This window comes from Delphinapterus leucas, chromosome 17 (assembly GCF_059928025.1).
Source record: "Delphinapterus leucas isolate spDelLeu-1000000601 "Yukka" chromosome 17, BTC_Dleu_Yukka2, whole genome shotgun sequence".
Classification (NCBI taxonomy): domain Eukaryota; kingdom Metazoa; phylum Chordata; class Mammalia; order Artiodactyla; family Monodontidae; genus Delphinapterus; species Delphinapterus leucas.
Window position 1 is genome coordinate 667,286 of NC_143145.1, and position 16,089 is coordinate 683,374.

General features: G+C 53.3%; 2 protein-coding genes across 4 annotated transcripts; both read right to left on the reverse strand.

Moving 5' to 3' along the window:
• Positions 1 to 8,992: 8,992 nt before the first annotated feature.
• GPAA1 (glycosylphosphatidylinositol anchor attachment 1) lies at positions 8,993 to 12,542 on the reverse strand. Of its 3 annotated transcripts, none has more exons than XM_089898461.1 (11): positions 12,372 to 12,542; positions 11,952 to 12,131; positions 11,755 to 11,866; positions 11,390 to 11,537; positions 11,102 to 11,203; positions 10,819 to 11,015; positions 10,550 to 10,740; positions 10,039 to 10,453; positions 9,708 to 9,898; positions 9,456 to 9,626; positions 8,993 to 9,311 (listed from the first exon to the last, which is right to left on the reverse strand). In XM_089898461.1, exons 1-11 carry the CDS (start codon positions 12,443 to 12,445, stop codon positions 9,065 to 9,067), a joined length of 2,028 nt encoding a protein of 675 aa, XP_089754587.1. In that variant the 5' UTR covers positions 12,446 to 12,542; the 3' UTR covers positions 8,993 to 9,064. The 3 variants fall into 3 exon arrangements, with proteins under 3 accessions (XP_089754587.1, XP_089754586.1, XP_089754588.1); XM_089898460.1 differs by having other exon boundaries at positions 10,550 to 10,746; positions 12,372 to 12,540; XM_089898462.1 differs by lacking the exons at positions 10,039 to 10,453; positions 10,550 to 10,740.
• Positions 12,543 to 12,642: 100 nt separating this feature from the next.
• EXOSC4 (exosome component 4) lies at positions 12,643 to 16,089 on the reverse strand. Its single transcript, XM_022555480.3, has 3 exons — positions 15,476 to 16,089; positions 14,268 to 14,474; positions 12,643 to 14,149 (listed from the first exon to the last, which is right to left on the reverse strand). The coding sequence occupies exons 1-3, from the start codon at positions 15,644 to 15,646 to the stop codon at positions 13,790 to 13,792; spliced, it is 738 nt and encodes a 245-aa protein (XP_022411188.1). The 5' UTR covers positions 15,647 to 16,089; the 3' UTR covers positions 12,643 to 13,789.

A 16,089-nucleotide genomic window follows, 5' to 3' on the forward strand; every position in this document is an offset into this window, starting at 1 on the left:
TCAATTAAAATGTCTAGTTTTCAACAAAAAATTATGAGACATCCAAAGAAACAAGAAGGTCTGGCCTATAAATAGGGAAAAAAGAACCAATCAATAGAAACTATCTCTGGGGAATCTTAACTATTTAAATATGTTTGGGGGGGATAAACTGGAAGATTGAGATTGACATATACATACTACTATGTATAAAATAGATAATTAATGAGGACTGAGGACCTACTGTATAGCACAGGGAACTCTACTCAATACTCTGTAATGACCTATATGGGAAAAGAATCTACAAAAGAGTGGATATGTATAACTGATTCACTTTGCTGTGCAGCAGAAACTAACACAATATTGTAAATCAACTATACTCCAATAAAAATTTTAAAAATAAAAAATTTTAATAAAAAACAATTAAATTAAAAAATATGTTCAAAGAGCTAAAGGAAACCATTATGTCTAAAGAACTAGAGGAAAGTATGAGAATAATATCTCATCAAATAGAGAATGTCAGTAAAAAGAAATTATAAACAGGATCCAAATGGAAATTATGGAGTTGAAATGTACAATAATGGAATTGAAAATTTTTACTTATGGGGTTCTACTGCAGATTTGAGCAGGTAGAAGAAAGAATTAGCAAACTTGAAGTTAGGTCGGTTGAGATTGTCTGGTCTGCAAAACAGAAAAAAAAATAGAAAAATTAACAGCGCCTCAGAGACCCGTGGGACACCATTAAGCATACCAACCTATACATAATTCTCAGGAGCAGAGGAGAAAGAGGGGCAAAAAGAATATTTGAAGAAATTGTGACTGAAAACTTTCCAAATTTGATGAAAAACATGGATCTATTCATCCAGGAAGTTAAAAAACTCCAAGCAGGATGAAGTAAAAGAGGTCCACACCTGTACACATTATACACTGTTGAAAAGCAAAGAAAAGGAATCTTGAAAGCAGCAAGAGAGAAGTGACTCATCACATATAAGTGGTCCTCAATAAAATTAACAGAAGATTTCATACCAGAAACCATGGAGGCCAGAAGGCGGTGGTATGACATATTCCAAGTGCTGAAAGAACAAACTTGCCAACCGAGAATTCTATATCTGTCAAAATCATCTCTCAAACAAGGGGGCAGGGACTTCCTTGGCAGCACAGTGGTTAAGAATCTGCCTGCCAACCCAGGGGACATGGGTTCAAGCCCTGGTCCAGGAAGATCTCACTTGCCACGGGGCAACTAAGCCCATGCGCCACAACTAAGATCTCACAAGCTGTGTGGTGAGGCCAAAAAAAACACAAAAAAACACAAATCTATGGGTATAGACACAGAATATATGAGGTGGAATATGTGGCAATAAATTAAGAAGGGGTAAACAGCTATACAGGAGCAACATCTTTTAATACAGTTAAAATTAATGTAATTTTAATCTAAATCAGATTGTTACAAATTAAGATGTCAGTTGTAATCCCAAGGGTAACCACTAAGAAAATAACTCAGAAAATGTAGTCAAAGAAATAACAAAGGAATTAAAGTTGTTCACTGGAAAATAACACACACACACACACACACACACACACACACACAAAGACAATAATGAAGAAATTGGGGGCAAAAAAGACATAAGACACATAGAGAGCAAATATCAAGATAGCAGGTATAAATTGTACTATATCATTAATTACATTAAATGTAAATGGATTAAAGTCTCCAGTTAAAGGGAAGAGATTGGCACAGTGGATTTTTCTTTTTAAAGTCATGGTCCAACTATATAATGCCTATAAGAAACACACTTTATATTCAAAGACACAAATAGAAAGTAAAATTTGGAAAAAAGGACACTTCATCAACAGTAACCAAAACAGAGCTGGAGGGGCTATACTAATATCAGACAATATAAACTTTAAGACAAATGTTTATATTAGAGTTAAAGAAGGACATTTTATAATGAAAAAAGGATCAATTCATCAAGAAGAAATGACAGCTATAAAGATATATTTGCCTAACACAGCCCCAAAATACATGAAGCAAAACTGGACAGAATTGAAAGGAGAAATAGAAAATTTAACATAACAGTTGGAGACTTCAGTACCCCACTTTCAGTAATGGATAGAACAGCTAGACAGAGTATCAGCAGGGAAAGAAAAGGCTTGAACAACACAATAAGCCAACTAGATGTAACGGGCAGCAATGAAACACTCCAACAACAGAAGAGTACATATTCTTCCCAAGTGCACATGGAATATTCTTCAGGATAGGTCATATGTTAGGCAATAAAACAAGTCTCAATAAATTTAAGAGTAGTAAAATCATACAAAGTATGTTTTCTGACTACAACAGAATGAAATTAGAAATCAATAACAGAAGGAGAGTAGGGAAATTCACAAGTATGTGAAAATTAAATGACATACTCCTAAATAAACAATTAGTCAAAGAAGAAATAACAGGGAGGGACTTCCCTGGTGGCTCAGTGGTTTAGAATCTGCCTGCCAATGCAGAGGACACGGGTTCAATCCCTGGCCCGGGAAGATCCCACATGCTGCAAAGCTACTAAGCCCATGAGCCACAACTACTGAGGCTGCACTCTAGAGCCCGTGGGTCACAACTACTGAAGCCCATGCGTCTAGAGCCTGTGCTCTGCAACAAGGAAAGCCAAGGCAATGAGAAGCCGCGCACCACAATGAAGAGTAGCTCCTACTCACAACAGCTAGAGAAAAGCCTGTGTGCAGCACCAAAGACCCAACACAGCCAAAAATAAAAATTAAATTAAAAAAAAATCACAGGGAAAATTAGAAAATACTCTGAGATGAATAAAAACAAAAACACAACATACTAAAACTTAGCACCATCAAGAGAGCTGCTAAGAGGGAAATTTAGAGCTTTAAATTACTGTATTAAAGAGATAAGATCTTAAATAAATAACCTAACATTCTAACTTCAAAAACTACAAAAAGTAGACAATCTAAACCCAAAGTAAGCAGAAGGAAGGAAATAATAAAGATTAGAGCAGAAACAGTTGAAACAGAGAATAGAAAAACAACAGAGAAAATAAACTAAAAGTTGATTCTTTAAAAAGATCAATGAAAATGACACACCTGTAGCTTGACTCACTAAGATAAAAAGAGAAGACTCAAATTGCTAATATTAGAAATGAAAAAAGTGACATTACTACCAACCTTACTGAAATAAAAATGATTATAAGGTAACACCATAAATAATTTATGCCCCCAAATTAGATGATCTATATGAAATGGCCAGATTCCTAGAAAGATACAAACTGCCAAAACTGACTCAAGAAGAAGTAGAAAATCTAAATAGACCGATAACAAGTAAAGAAACTGAACTAGTAATTAAATAACAACAACAACTTCCCAGAAAGAAAAGCCCAGGATGAGATGGCTTCACTGGTGAATTCTACCAAAATTAAGGAAGACTTAACTCCAATACTTCACAAACTCCTCCAAAAAACAGAAGATGAGGGAATACTTCCCAACTCATTATTTGAGATCAGTATTACCCTGACACTAAAACTAGACAACATATCATAGGAAAGAAAGCTACAGGCCAATATCCTATATGAATATAGATAACAAAAATCCTCAACAAAATATTAGCAAACTCAACCCAATGCTTGAAAAATGCAGTACATCTTTTTCCCAGTGGGATTTATCTTAGTAATGTAAACATCAATCAATGTAAACATCAATCAATGTATAAAAAACACTCAATATAACACATAATAGTAATAAAGGGAAAAGGACCACATTTGATCATTACAATAGACACAGAAAAAGCTTTTGAAAAAAAATCCGACACATTTTCGTGATGAAAACCTCAAAAAAACAGGAATACAGGGCAACTTCCTCAACCTGATAAAGGACATCTATGAAAACCTCATGGCTAATATACTCAATGGTGCAAGACTGAAAGCTTTCCTAGTAAGATTAGAAGGAAGAGAAGGATGTTGGTTCTTGCCACTTCTACTCAGCATTATATAGGAGGGTCTATCCAGGACAATTAGGCAGGAATATAAAATAAAAAGCATCTAAATTTGAAAGGAAGAAATGAAATTATATTTGCAGATAACATGAATTACATACAACTGACCCATGAACAACATGGGTTTGAGCTGCGCAGGTCCACTTATACTCAGATTTTTTTTGCTAAATACACACTACAGTACTACACCATCTGCAGTTGGTTGAATCTGAGAATTTGGAACTGCAGATACGGAGGGCTGACTGTAGTTATAGTTGGATTTTCAACTTTGCAGAGGGTCGGCGCCCCTAACCCCTGCATTGTTCAAGGGTCAACTGTGAAATCCTAAGGAACACACAAACTATTGATATTAGAGGTAATGGATGAATTCATCAAGTTTGACTGAAGATCAATATACAGAAATCAGTTGTGTTTCTATACACCACCAATGAACAAACTGAAAATGAAATTAAGAAACTAATTATATTTACAATAGCATCAAAAAATTAAATACTTAGGGGACTTCCCTGGTGGCGTAGTTGTTAAGAATCTGCCTGCCAATGCAGGGGACACGGGTTCGATCCCTGGTCTGGGAAGATCCCACACGCTGCGGAGCAACCAAGCCCGCAAGCCACAACTACTGAGTCCGCGTACTGCGACCACTATTTCACAGCTGACCCTTGAACAACGCAGGGGTTAGGGGCGCCTGACCCTCTGCAAAGTTGAAAATCCACCTATAACTCTAAAGTCAGCCCTCTGTATCTGCAGTTCCGCGTGCTGCAACTACTGAACCCCGTGCGCCTAGAGCCTGTGCTCCACAACAAGAGAAGCCAGCGCAATGAGCAGCCCATGCACCACAACAGAGTAGCCCCCACTCGCTACAACTAGAGAAAGCCTGTGTGCAGCAACGAAGACCCAATGCAGCCAAAAATAAATTAAAAGAAAAAATTAAATATTTAAGAATAAATTTAACAATCTTTGTACACTGAAAATGATAAAACATTACTGAAAGAAATTAAAGAAGACCTAAATAAATGTAAGGACATCCTGTGTTCACAGGCTGGAAGTCTTAATATTGCTAACATGTTAATACTTCCCCGACTGAGTAGAGTGGTGAAATCTTGCACCCGCCCCTCTGTCTTGCCTGGGACACAAATGATCCCTTTGTCCAGTGTATCCTGCCCATTAGTCACTTAGTAGCCATCTGGGTTATCAGATCATCTGTGGAGGCATCACAGTGTCTGTGTTCAAGTAAGTGACCCTTTTATTTTATTTATTTGTTTTTTCACATCTTTATTGGAGTATAATTGCTTTACAATGTTGTGTTAGTTTCTGCTGTATAACAAAGTGAATCAGCTCTATGCACACATATATCCCCATATCCCTTCCCCCTTGCATCTCCCTCCCACACTCCCTATCCCACCCCTCTAGGTGGTCACACAGCACCGAGCTGATCTCCCTGTGCAATGTGGCTGCTTCCCACTAGCTAGCTGTTTTACATTTAGTGACCCTTATTTTACCTAAGAATGGCTTCAAAGTGCAAGAGTAGTGGTGCTTGCGATTCAGGTACACCAATGAGAAGCCTTTAAGTGAAATGAAGTGCTTCCTTTAAGCGAAAAGGTGAAAGTCCTCAACTTAATAAGGAAAGGAAAAAAATTGTATGCTGAGGTTGCTAAGATCTATGCTAAGAACCAATCTTCTATCCGTGAAACTGAAGGAAAAAGAAATTCATGCTAGTTTTGCTGGTGCACCTCAAAAACTGCAAAAGTTATGGCCGCAGTGCATGATAAGAATTTGGTTAAGATGGAAAAAGCATTAAGTTTGTGGGTGGAAGACACGAACAGATAGGATTCAGTACTATCCAGGGTTTCAGGCGTCCCCTGGGAGTCTTGGAACACAAGCCCCGAAGGTAAGGGGTACTACTGTACTGCATGAATCCATTCACGTGAAAGTCCAGATTCGGCAAATCTATAGCGGCAGAGAGTAGGTTAACGGTGCCAGGGGCTGAAAGGGGAGGGGAAAGTGGGGTACAGGGCTCCTTCTGGGGGGCAATAAAAATGTTCTGAAGAACAGGCAGGAGCTGGCCAGGCAGGCCTTGGAGACCAAGGTAAGGAGGTTTGATTTTATCCTGGAGGCAATAGGCATCCCCTGAAGGGAGACAAGGTGGACCGCAGGTCCAGGATTGGGTGAGGGCACCAGGGGAGGAGATGCACGCGGGGTGGGAGGTGTTCAGGCTGGGAAGAGATGACTTAAAGGTGACCATGGCACATCCAGAAGGCGGAGGTGACAGGACGTGGCCTCAGGACAGAGGCCTAGAGGAAAGACACGATCTGAGTGCAGGCATGAGGGCAGCTGGAGCCCGCAGGGGCGGCTCACAGAGAAAGGCCCCCAGGGCAGCCCTGGAGCCCCACCTTAAAGCCCCAGGTGGAATGGGGTGACTTCGCAAAGGGTCTGATAGAAGCACAGAGGAGACCTGGGACAGCCAGCCAATTGCAGGAGGACGTCTGCAGAGGGTCTGGTCGTGAGGAAGCTGCTGGGTCTCCTGAGGTGGGTCCCGCCTGGCTCAGGACCTCCCCAGTCTTGTACCCTAACCTGCCGGGCCCTCACCCCATATCATAAGACAGGAGCCCCCTGTGGAAGCCAAAAGGTCTGCCCCTGGGCTTCCTTCTGGACCTCCAGAAGGGCTCCCTCTGATTCTTCCCTTCTTTCATTCAAGAAATATGTAGGAATATTCCACCACGTCCCTGGCTCTGTGCTGGAAAAGAGGCAGGAAGAAAGACAAAGCCTGTGCCATAGCGCTGCTCTTCTGGGGCATGGGAGGCAAGCGACCAAGGAATGAGCACTTACTACCAACACAACAGACACACACACTTCTAGATGCACCCGGCTGCCCACCGCCTGAGAGCCCCATGTGAGCTGGGCTCAGCAATAGTCCCTCTCGCATGAACTAGACTGAGGTGTCAGAAAACTCCAATAACAACGACTTAAACACAGTAGAAGTTTGTTTCTTTCTTGCAAATGAAGCCCAGTGGAGCAACCCTGGGCGACGGCTAACCCCAGTTTAGCAAGGGCTTTGGAGGGTCAGGGAGCCCCTGCTCATCTCCACCCCCAGCCTGGGCTGGAGCTCCCGTCCCAGACGTGCTTCTGGTTCCACGTGGCCCCGGGGAAGGAGAGAGAAGCGGCTCGGAGGGCCATCTTCTGTTTGAAGTCTCTGCATGGAATTCACTCTTGAAGCTTCTGCTCAGGTCCTGTGGGCCACAGCAGCCACACGGCCACACCTAGCTGCACAGTCTGGCAGTGCGCCTGTGCTCATGTCAAAAATAGGGTGCCGTGACTAAGGAGAAGGGACATGGGGGCCAGCAGCAAGCACCCTCAGAGTAAAGCCTGCGGGGCCTTATACTCGTCCCCTGTACGTCTCATCTGTATCTTTACAGCCTGACGTTTTCTTTCGTTTTAAAATGTATCGCACAAGTGACATCAATGAAAATCAGAGCAGAAATTCTGTTTCCCCAACATATCAGCTTCAAAACTCCCATGGCTCCCCTCCACCTCTTGTGTACGGGTAAGCTCAAAACAACTGATGACCGGACAGCTTTTGTCCTCACTTGTATGTTTCACGATGTAAGGTATTTTCATGATTTGCGTTTTAAGTGGCTGCCTAAGTCCAGTTGAAAATGACTGACTGGCGCCGAAGTGCAGGTAAAATGTGTGGAAGGATTTTGTATTATATGCCAGTCCACAAAGACAGAGACAACGGGAGACCACAGCAGAGCAGAGATCTCTACGCACCTTGGAAGATGGGAAGCCCACAGACAGGCGGTGCCTGCCTTATCAGGGGAGATTTCCGAGAGAGGCCAGTCTGGAGGCACTTCTGGGGGTGCAGGGTATGGGGCTGCAATCCTCCTCTAGCCTCAAAATGACTAGACGACAAGCAGATGGAAGCCGGGCTGCTAGTCACAGTGGGCCTCCAGCACCCTTGCCCCACCCCATCCCTCACACTCTGCACACAGAGCACACGTGCCCTTCAGCAGTGAGAAGCCCCAAAGTGAACCCCTCCAGGTGCTGCCCCCCACTGTGGAGTCAGGGACCCCCAGCTGTTGAGGGGGTCCCCTAGGGAGATGAGCCCCACCATAGAGGTGGGCCTGGGCAGGGGCCGGGGGCGAAGCTTCCTCCCCGAGACTTGCCAGGCCGCCCCATCCCAGGATGCGGTCCCAAAGGAAGGGAGGCTGGTCCTGGGCTGATGCTCCAGGCAGTGCATCTCTGTCTCCCTTCCAACTCTGAGGCCTGTAGGAGGTGGTACCGGTCTCGCTGCCCTGTGGGGCGCTGGCAGGGGCACCTTGGCCCTCCCGTGAGGTCTCTTAGCCTCATGTGGCCGTGACGTCACCAGAGGGCTACACTTTGCTTTTCTCCCCTCCCGAATGGACACTGGACACCCCAGTCCCTTTCAGGGGTCTTGGTACAACCAGTGACCTCTCTGTGTACCAGCCCATCAGTGCCCCCCGCCAGCCCCCGGTGCTCAGGTGGTGCTGGCTGGGCACCCGGCCTGGGCTGGTCTGGCCCCCAGGAAGCCGGGCCAGGGGCGCCTCCTGCCCTACCCCAAGCCCACACGAGGTTCTGGTCTTGGCTGGGGCGCCATTCTCCTCCTCTGGAGGGAGCCAGCTCCAGCTCCTTTGACCTCTTAGCTCCAGCGCTGAAGACTGTGCTGTGTGGTCTCTGGGTGTCTCAGCTCCTGTCAGGCCTCCCAGCCCTGCCTGTCATGTTTCCTCTTGCACAGCACTGGGCCATGATGCGCAGAGACCTCCAAGGCCAGGAGAGTGCACCTGGGGCTGTGGCCAGGTCTGCCTGTGCCACTTCCACACCCCGAGCATCCACCCAAGGACCTCTTCCCAAGGCTGATACAGCTGGGGCCCTCCCTCTCGCCATCAGTAAGTGGACCAGAAGGGGCTGAGCAGGGTGTCTAACCCTGCGGGCAAAGCCTCTTGCTACAGGCCCCGGGGCCCCACAAACAGGGCAGACAGTGTGACCAGGAGCCCGAAGGGCAGCTAAGCAGAACTGTTTATTTCCCAGGAAGGGAAGAGCATGGGGCGCGTGGGGGATTCCCACCTGCCTTCAGCACTTCCAGAAGAGAACATTCCAGAAGAGGAGCCAGCAGGGGAAGAGGCCCAGCGCCAGCAGCGGGAAGAGCAGGGCGCCATAGGTGTGGTGCGCCAGCACGCCCTGAGCCAGCACGGCCAGGAAGAGCCGCCAGCCCTCGGCCAGGGAGAGCGGCGCCTCCTGCAGCCGCTGCCACAGGAACAGGCCGCCCAGGAGCGCAGCTGCTGGGCTTGTCAGCACCAGCAGGGCAGCACGGAGTGGCCTGCGTGGAGAGGCAAGGTCAAGGGGGGCTCTGGTGGGGGAGGAGGAGTGACGCGTGAGGGGGAGTCTGTGGCGAGGGGCAGAGGCCCCGGAGGTGGGGGGCACGTCGCGGCAGGCTTTGTGGTGGGGACTGACCAGCACATACCGGGGCCTGGAGGGCTTGGTGAGTGCAGCGCCGGGCACCATGGTGGCAGCCAGCAGAAAGCCCAGAGAGAAGTTGGTGAGGGTGATGCAGGCCAGCTGTAGTGCCAGGTAGATCAGGGCCACCAGCTTCAGCGCCATCCAGCTCCTGTCTGGGGCCTGTGTGCTCAGCACCCTGCAAGGGAAGGGGTTCAGGGGCAGCCGCCTGCGTGTCCAGGGTGCACCCTGCCCGCGCCCATCCAGCCCAGCTCCTCACCAGTGGGTGCTATGTGGAAGGGCCAGGCCAGCTGCATAGACGGCCAGCAGCGTCAGCACCACGGCCTCTGCCTCAGCCACAGGGAAGTGCTGGGCAGCCACGTGTTGACCCAGCACTGGGAGGACGTAGAGGGCCAGGCCCACAGCCTGGGAGATCAGCAAGGGTGCCACGAGCGAGGCCAGCCCCACGCGCTGCAGGGCACATGGGCACTTGGAGACAGATCCCGGGCCGGGGCGTCCCAAGGATCCTCACCATCCCGCCACCAGCTGAGACTGAGTGGCAGCAGTAACCACCACCCGGGACCCCAACAGCAGGAGTGGGGGGCCATCACCTGTGTTGCAGGGAGGGGAGGACTGGACCCAGGGGTCCCCGCAGCCTCCTCAGGACCCACTCCAGCCTCATGCAGCTGCACCCACAGTTCCAGAGCGTGGCTGTGAGTCAAGGACCCTGGCAAGGGGTGTGATGGGCTCTGCCCAGCGGGGGACCCAGGGCTCACTCCCACTCCCCCACCCCGAGGCTGGAGAGCTCTCCCCAGCCTAGAGTGGGGGGACCTGAGGCTGGCCACAAACGGACAGCGGGAAGCAGAGGATATCTTGAGACCAAGGACCAGGAGCAAAAAGCCGGCGGCAGGCATGTAGAGGCCGATGGAGACGAAGCGGGAGAGCGCGGGGAGCAGGTAGAAGAAGAAGGACTGGTGCAGGCGCTCCAGGAGGTGGTTGAGTTTGCGGAACATGCCCTCCAGAGCCCTGCCGGGAGTGGGCTGGGGTCACGGCTGGCCAGACACCCCCGGGCACCCACTACCCCGCCCCGAGTATGCAAAGGGCAGACCAGAAGGCACTCACTTGCCGACCGCCACCAGGTCATACTTATACTGGCGGAAGCTATTGACGCCACGGAGAGTTAGAGCCTCCACGCGGTAGCGCAGGAAGAGGCCGTGGGCGCCGTGGGGGTGGCCAGAGGCCTGCTGCAGAGCCATGAGCAGCAGCGTTTGCACACCCTGCAGCGGCCCGTCCGCTGATGTCCAGTCCTGGAGCTGCAGCTTAGACAGCGTGAGACAAAGTCAGATAAAGCCTGCACAAAGGCCCCGTGCTCCCCAGGCAGGTGGCCCTACCTTGCCCTGCAGCGTGCACAGGAGCCCCCCTTTCTGGCAGAAGGTCTGGAAGAGGTTGAGCAGGTCCAGGTTGGGCAGCTGTCCGTTGAGTCCCTCCACAGCCACGTCGAGGCTAGTGACCACATCACTGCTCAGCTCCAGGGCCACGGCTGCCTGGATGGCCCCAGCCCGGCCCTGCAGAGGGGATGACTGCATACCTGTAGAAGCAGGTGAATGAGCTGCCAGTGAGGGGCTGGTGAGGACAGTGGCTCTGTGGGGGCCAGGGCAGGGCAAGAACACCCACCAGTGACATTGACGTCGTGGTAGGCTTCAAGCCAAGCCTCAGAGCCCAGAAGGTCGTGTTCTGTCACCAGGAAGATGATGTCTTTGGCCCAGTAAATCTGCCCTAAAGACCAAAAGCAGGGTCAGCAGGGCCTGAGGCGGTGGCCAAACCCTCCCTTGCCAGCAGTGGCCCCTGAGCCTCACCCCGGAAGTGGGCAGCAAACCCTCCCTTGCCAGCAGTGGCCCCTGAGCCTCACCCCGGAAGTGGGCAGCTAACCCTCCCTTGCCAGCAGTGGCCCCTGAGCCTCACCCCGGAAGTGGGCAGCAAGTGCCAGCATCAGCCCCACAGCCTGGCTGTTGGGAGACTCAGGGCCACAGGGCACGGTGAGCACCAGGGACTCAGTGCTGGCAGCGCGCGGTGCCCGAAGGATGCCGTACACGTTGATGCCCGACACCATCTGCATGCAGTATTGGGGAAGCCTCAGCACGGCCCCACTCCAGATGGCTGAAACCCCTCCCCTTTAGCCCTTCTCTGGCCCCAAGACATCCCCCGCCCCCAATGAGCTTCCTGGCCCCAAGGCCACCCCCTCAAGGTGCTTTTTGGTCGCAGGCACACCCCCCTCACACCCCCCGCCACGCCCCGCCCCGCCCCGCCCCGCCGCGCCCCCCCAGTACATAGCGCTCGTGAGTCTCATCTGGAAAGGGCAGTTTCCGGGAGAAACTCTGCGTGTAGACCTCCAGCCCCACTGACCGCATCGTCCGCTCCAGCCAAGCCACTGGCAGAGCCCTGGAAACACCAAGAGAGCTTCTGAGCAGAGCTCTCTGGCCTTGACTGGCATTGCTTCCCCCATACCCACGGCTCTGTCGCTCACCCCGACTTCCTGCGGTGGGCAGCGAAGTCCCGGGCAAAGCTTCGGGCACGCTCTCCGCCCGCAAACTGCTCCTCCACCATGGTGGAGCCCATGGCGTTCTCCGACATGTAAGTGCGCTGGGTCAGCGGCGGGAAAGCCAGCGCCAGGAACCAGGCGATGCCCGCCACGTAGCTCAGCACGCTGCGGGGAGAGGGACGGAGGGACCACCGGAGCGTTAGCGGGCCCTGGCACCCCGGCCCGCAGCCTCTACCTCTGCACTGGGGGTGGAGGGAGCACGTCTCCGGGACCTGGATCCAGAGTCCCGGTACCCGGGACGCCGGACGGGAGAGCTGAGCCCCAGGCCTCAGGCCCCGAGTGATGCCGGCGAGCGGGAGGAGACCGGCACGCGCTGCCGGAGGGGTCCGCGCCCCCCGCCCTCACCAGAGCGGCGCGTTGAGGCGCAGCACGAGGCGGGCAAGCGCGCGCCGGCGCACCGGGTCCGACAGGAGGCCCATCGCAGGGCCGGGCGGCTCCGGGACCGCGCTCCCGCTGTCAGGTACGGCCGCCGGCCGGGCACGCCTCTCCTGTCAGGCCCTGGGCTGCACGCCGGCCCCCACTTCCGGTCCCGACGGCCCTCACGCCGCTGCGCCTGCGCCGTCCCCCTAGTCACCCCCGCCGCGCATGCCCAGAGCAGAGCCGCTGTGGAGGGAGCGTGACCCGGGTCCGGGTTTCCCCGCCTGCGGAGAGCGTCTTCCAGGCAGGTCGACGGCATCGTGCAACGCTGGAGGGCAGTGAAGACGACGGGCCGCTCGAGAGAGCTCGGCTCAAAGGGGAATCAGAGCAGGATGAGTAGGGCAGGTGGGAGGAAATCCGGAAGCGGCGACCAGAGCATAGACGCCGGATTTCCGAAGGTGCTGCCACTGGCAATGACAGGTCTGAATGCCGTGGTGGGAAGGGAGGGGGCTTCCGTGAACTGAGAGACCAAGGCATTGGCGGACCCTTTCCTATGGATGTCGGTCACCAAAAACAGCCGAGTGGAATCACAGAGTGTGCCCAGAACCGAGGTCATTGGGGTCAGATGGCCACAGGGAGGAAGGTGCGTGATACTACTGGCCAAAGGGGTGTCAAAGGAGCTGGGGTGTGTTAAGTAGAAAGTGGGGCGCACCCCTGTCCAGGCCAGGAGGTGCCTGGGATATTGGAGGAGAAGCAGCCCCTGGGTAGGCTGCAGGGGGCTCGGGCAGGTCTGAGGGCAAGTGGTGGGAGAAGGGGAGTCTGAAGAGGGAGGGGCAGTGGTGGGGCAGCAGGGAGTGTCTGTGTCTGACTGATAAAGGATCAGAGCTGAGAAGACTCCAGGCTAGATCATGTGTCTGTTGTACTTTTGGAGCCCAAGATAAGTAGCAGGACAGGCCCAAGGGATTCCTAGGGGGAAAGAGAGCATTCAGTCTAAGCCGTAATCCAGAGGATGTGGGATATGGGCCCCTACAGCACCACGGGGGATGCCACAGCCAGCTGAGTACTCCCTCAGCACTTGTGCTCAGGGCCCTGGAGGTGCCGGGGTGAGAATGGCAGACTCCACGGTCTCAGGGCTTGGCTCATTACACCAGGCCACGTCTCACTGCCCAGCTGCCTTGACCCCTTCCTGGCCCAAGCTGCTGTCCTCACCCAGGGACATCCCCTCCTTCTTCAGGCTTTGACTCCTGAGGCTGCAAGGGGTATGCAGTTCATGTGTGGGGGAGCATCCTTAGTCAGCCCTGGAGCCAGCACCAGGCCAGGCTTTGAGGGCATGAAGTGCTGCGGGGAGAGATCAAAGTACAGTGCAGTGTGCGTGGGTTTTATTCTGGCCCTGGGTGGCCACGTGCTCAGTCCCCCAGCAAGATAGAGGCCTCCTGGACGTGCTGCCGGACCACACGGTCCAGTAGGGTATGTACATCTCGGGCGGCCTGGGCAGCAGTCTCTAGCACCTGCTCCAGCTGGTCCTCATGCAGCCTGGCATCCATCTCAAGCAGTGCAATCTGGCCTGAGGACGGGAGCAGGGCCAGGGCCAGCTGGGGGCCGCCAGCTGCTTCCTCCACGTGGCTGAGGTCTGCCAGGGCTGTCCCATCCACAAAGCCAGCTGAGCAGGCACACACAAAGTCCCGCATGGGTATCCCTGCATCCAACACTGCCAGCGTGGCTGCATTCACACAAGCCGCGTAGGTGCCACCATCTGCCTGCAGCACCTGCAGGGACGCCCCCCAGTGGCATCAGTCCATTAGGCCGCTGACCCCATCCCCACCCCCACACACACACCCTCCTCCTCTCTCCCCTCCCTGGGTTTGAGGGCTGCTGTCTGCTCACCTGCACATAGATATCAATCTGGGAGCGTGGATGCAGCTGTGTAAGGACAGCTGCCTCGAAGGTTTGACGCAACTGTAGGCCCATCTCGCAGGATTTACGGTCCCCGTGTGGCCGCCGCTTGCGCTCACCTGTGCTGAAGGTCGCAGAACTGTACTGACAGTTCACCAGGGCCCTGTCAGGCAGGGCTCGTGCCCGGGAGCCCCGGATCTGGGGGAGGGTTGGGGGAGGACACGTGAGCCAGGCCCACTCCTCCCAGCTCACACTACCCCTTCCTCTGGCTCTTGCCCTGAGCCTTGGCCTCCCTCCCTCCCGTCCCTCTATCTGCAGCGTCTCAACAAGCAACTACTTTACCTCCAAAACATAGCCTGGGGGAGGGCCACTGGGCCAGTCTCCAAGCTACCATCACCTCTGGATCTCACCTCTCTCCTAACAGGCCTCCCTGTTTCCATCCTTGACTCATCTTCTCCCAACCCACTCTCTGTTTGTATCAGAGTCTGTTTACAAATATCAAGTCTGATTCTGCCTTCTCTAGGCAATACATATACTACTTACCTTTAAAGGCTTCCCACCACGTATGAGACAAAAATCCTAAATCTTTTCCCTGTTCTACAAATCCCTCAATCTCATTTGGAAATACTCCCCACCCTCCCCACCATCAGCCTTTCTGATCTGCAGGCGTGTCATGCTTACTCTTCCACCCCTCTGGCCTTACGCCTCCAGCGCTGGAGTGGCAATATACCCAGGCGGCTTTATTTACAGTCCCTGTCCTCACGGAGTTTGTTCCAGTGGGGAGACAAACGGTGAGAAATACGTTAAATTGATGTCTGAGGAGGCGGGTGCAGAAAAGCAGGAAGTGTGTGAACGTAGGGGAGGGAATCTGACAGGTGAGTAAGGTGATCTGGGAAGGTGTCACCGGAGGGTGACGTCGGAGTAGAGCTGAGTGGTGAGGGAGCGAGTGGGAGCGCACCTGGCGGGTTTAGGAATAGCAAAGAGGAGTGGAGGGTGCAGGGGACAGTGGCCGATAAGAAAGGCAGGGACCATCGTGCATCACACTGTTAGGACTCTGGCCGCGGCCCCACACGGAGGCGCGCGCCGGCCTCACCTCCCGAGCCTCTGCGCAGCCTGGCGGCCCCGCGCACCCCACAATTGCCGCCGCCGCATTTCTCTGCCCGCCCCGGAGGAAGCCCGGCTCGCGCGCGCCCACTCGCCTCGTGAGGCCCGTAGACCACCGCTAACGCCTTGGTGTTGCCCTGCTCGATGTAGGCCGAGCCGTCGGCCTGCGCAAATACACCCATCCGCGCCTGGATCTTACGCAGCTCCCCGGCGCGCCGCCCGTCCACCCGGTAGCCCTGGTCCGACAGAAGCTCCAGCCCCGCCATGCCGCCCGGCCGCTAGCCCCGTTTCCGCTCTCTGGAGAACTACAGTTCCCGGCGGTCCGGATGCCCCACTTCCGACCTCCGGGGTCCTACGGTTTCCGGAGCGCCGCCTCCCATTTCCGGTGCCGGAGAACGATGGTTCTCCCAGGGTTCCCGACGGCGCCGCTTTCCGCACTTCCGGTCCGCGGGGAGGTTGGGACTACGGCCGGTTGGGGTGGCTGTCCCGCGGCTGCTAGGGGTGGAGACCCGCTGGACGTGGAATCCCCACGTCGTTTCCCCCCGGGTTTGTCGTGGGGGCGGTTCCCACGACCCTCGGGGCCTACCCGCCCTGCGTCGCCTTGGTCGCCGCCGGCGCGCGCCTTCTCCCGGACCCAGAGTCCCGGGCCTCCCGCTGCGCCCGCGACCCGCTGGCCCTGCCGCGCCTCCGCCTCTCCCTCTCCCTCTGC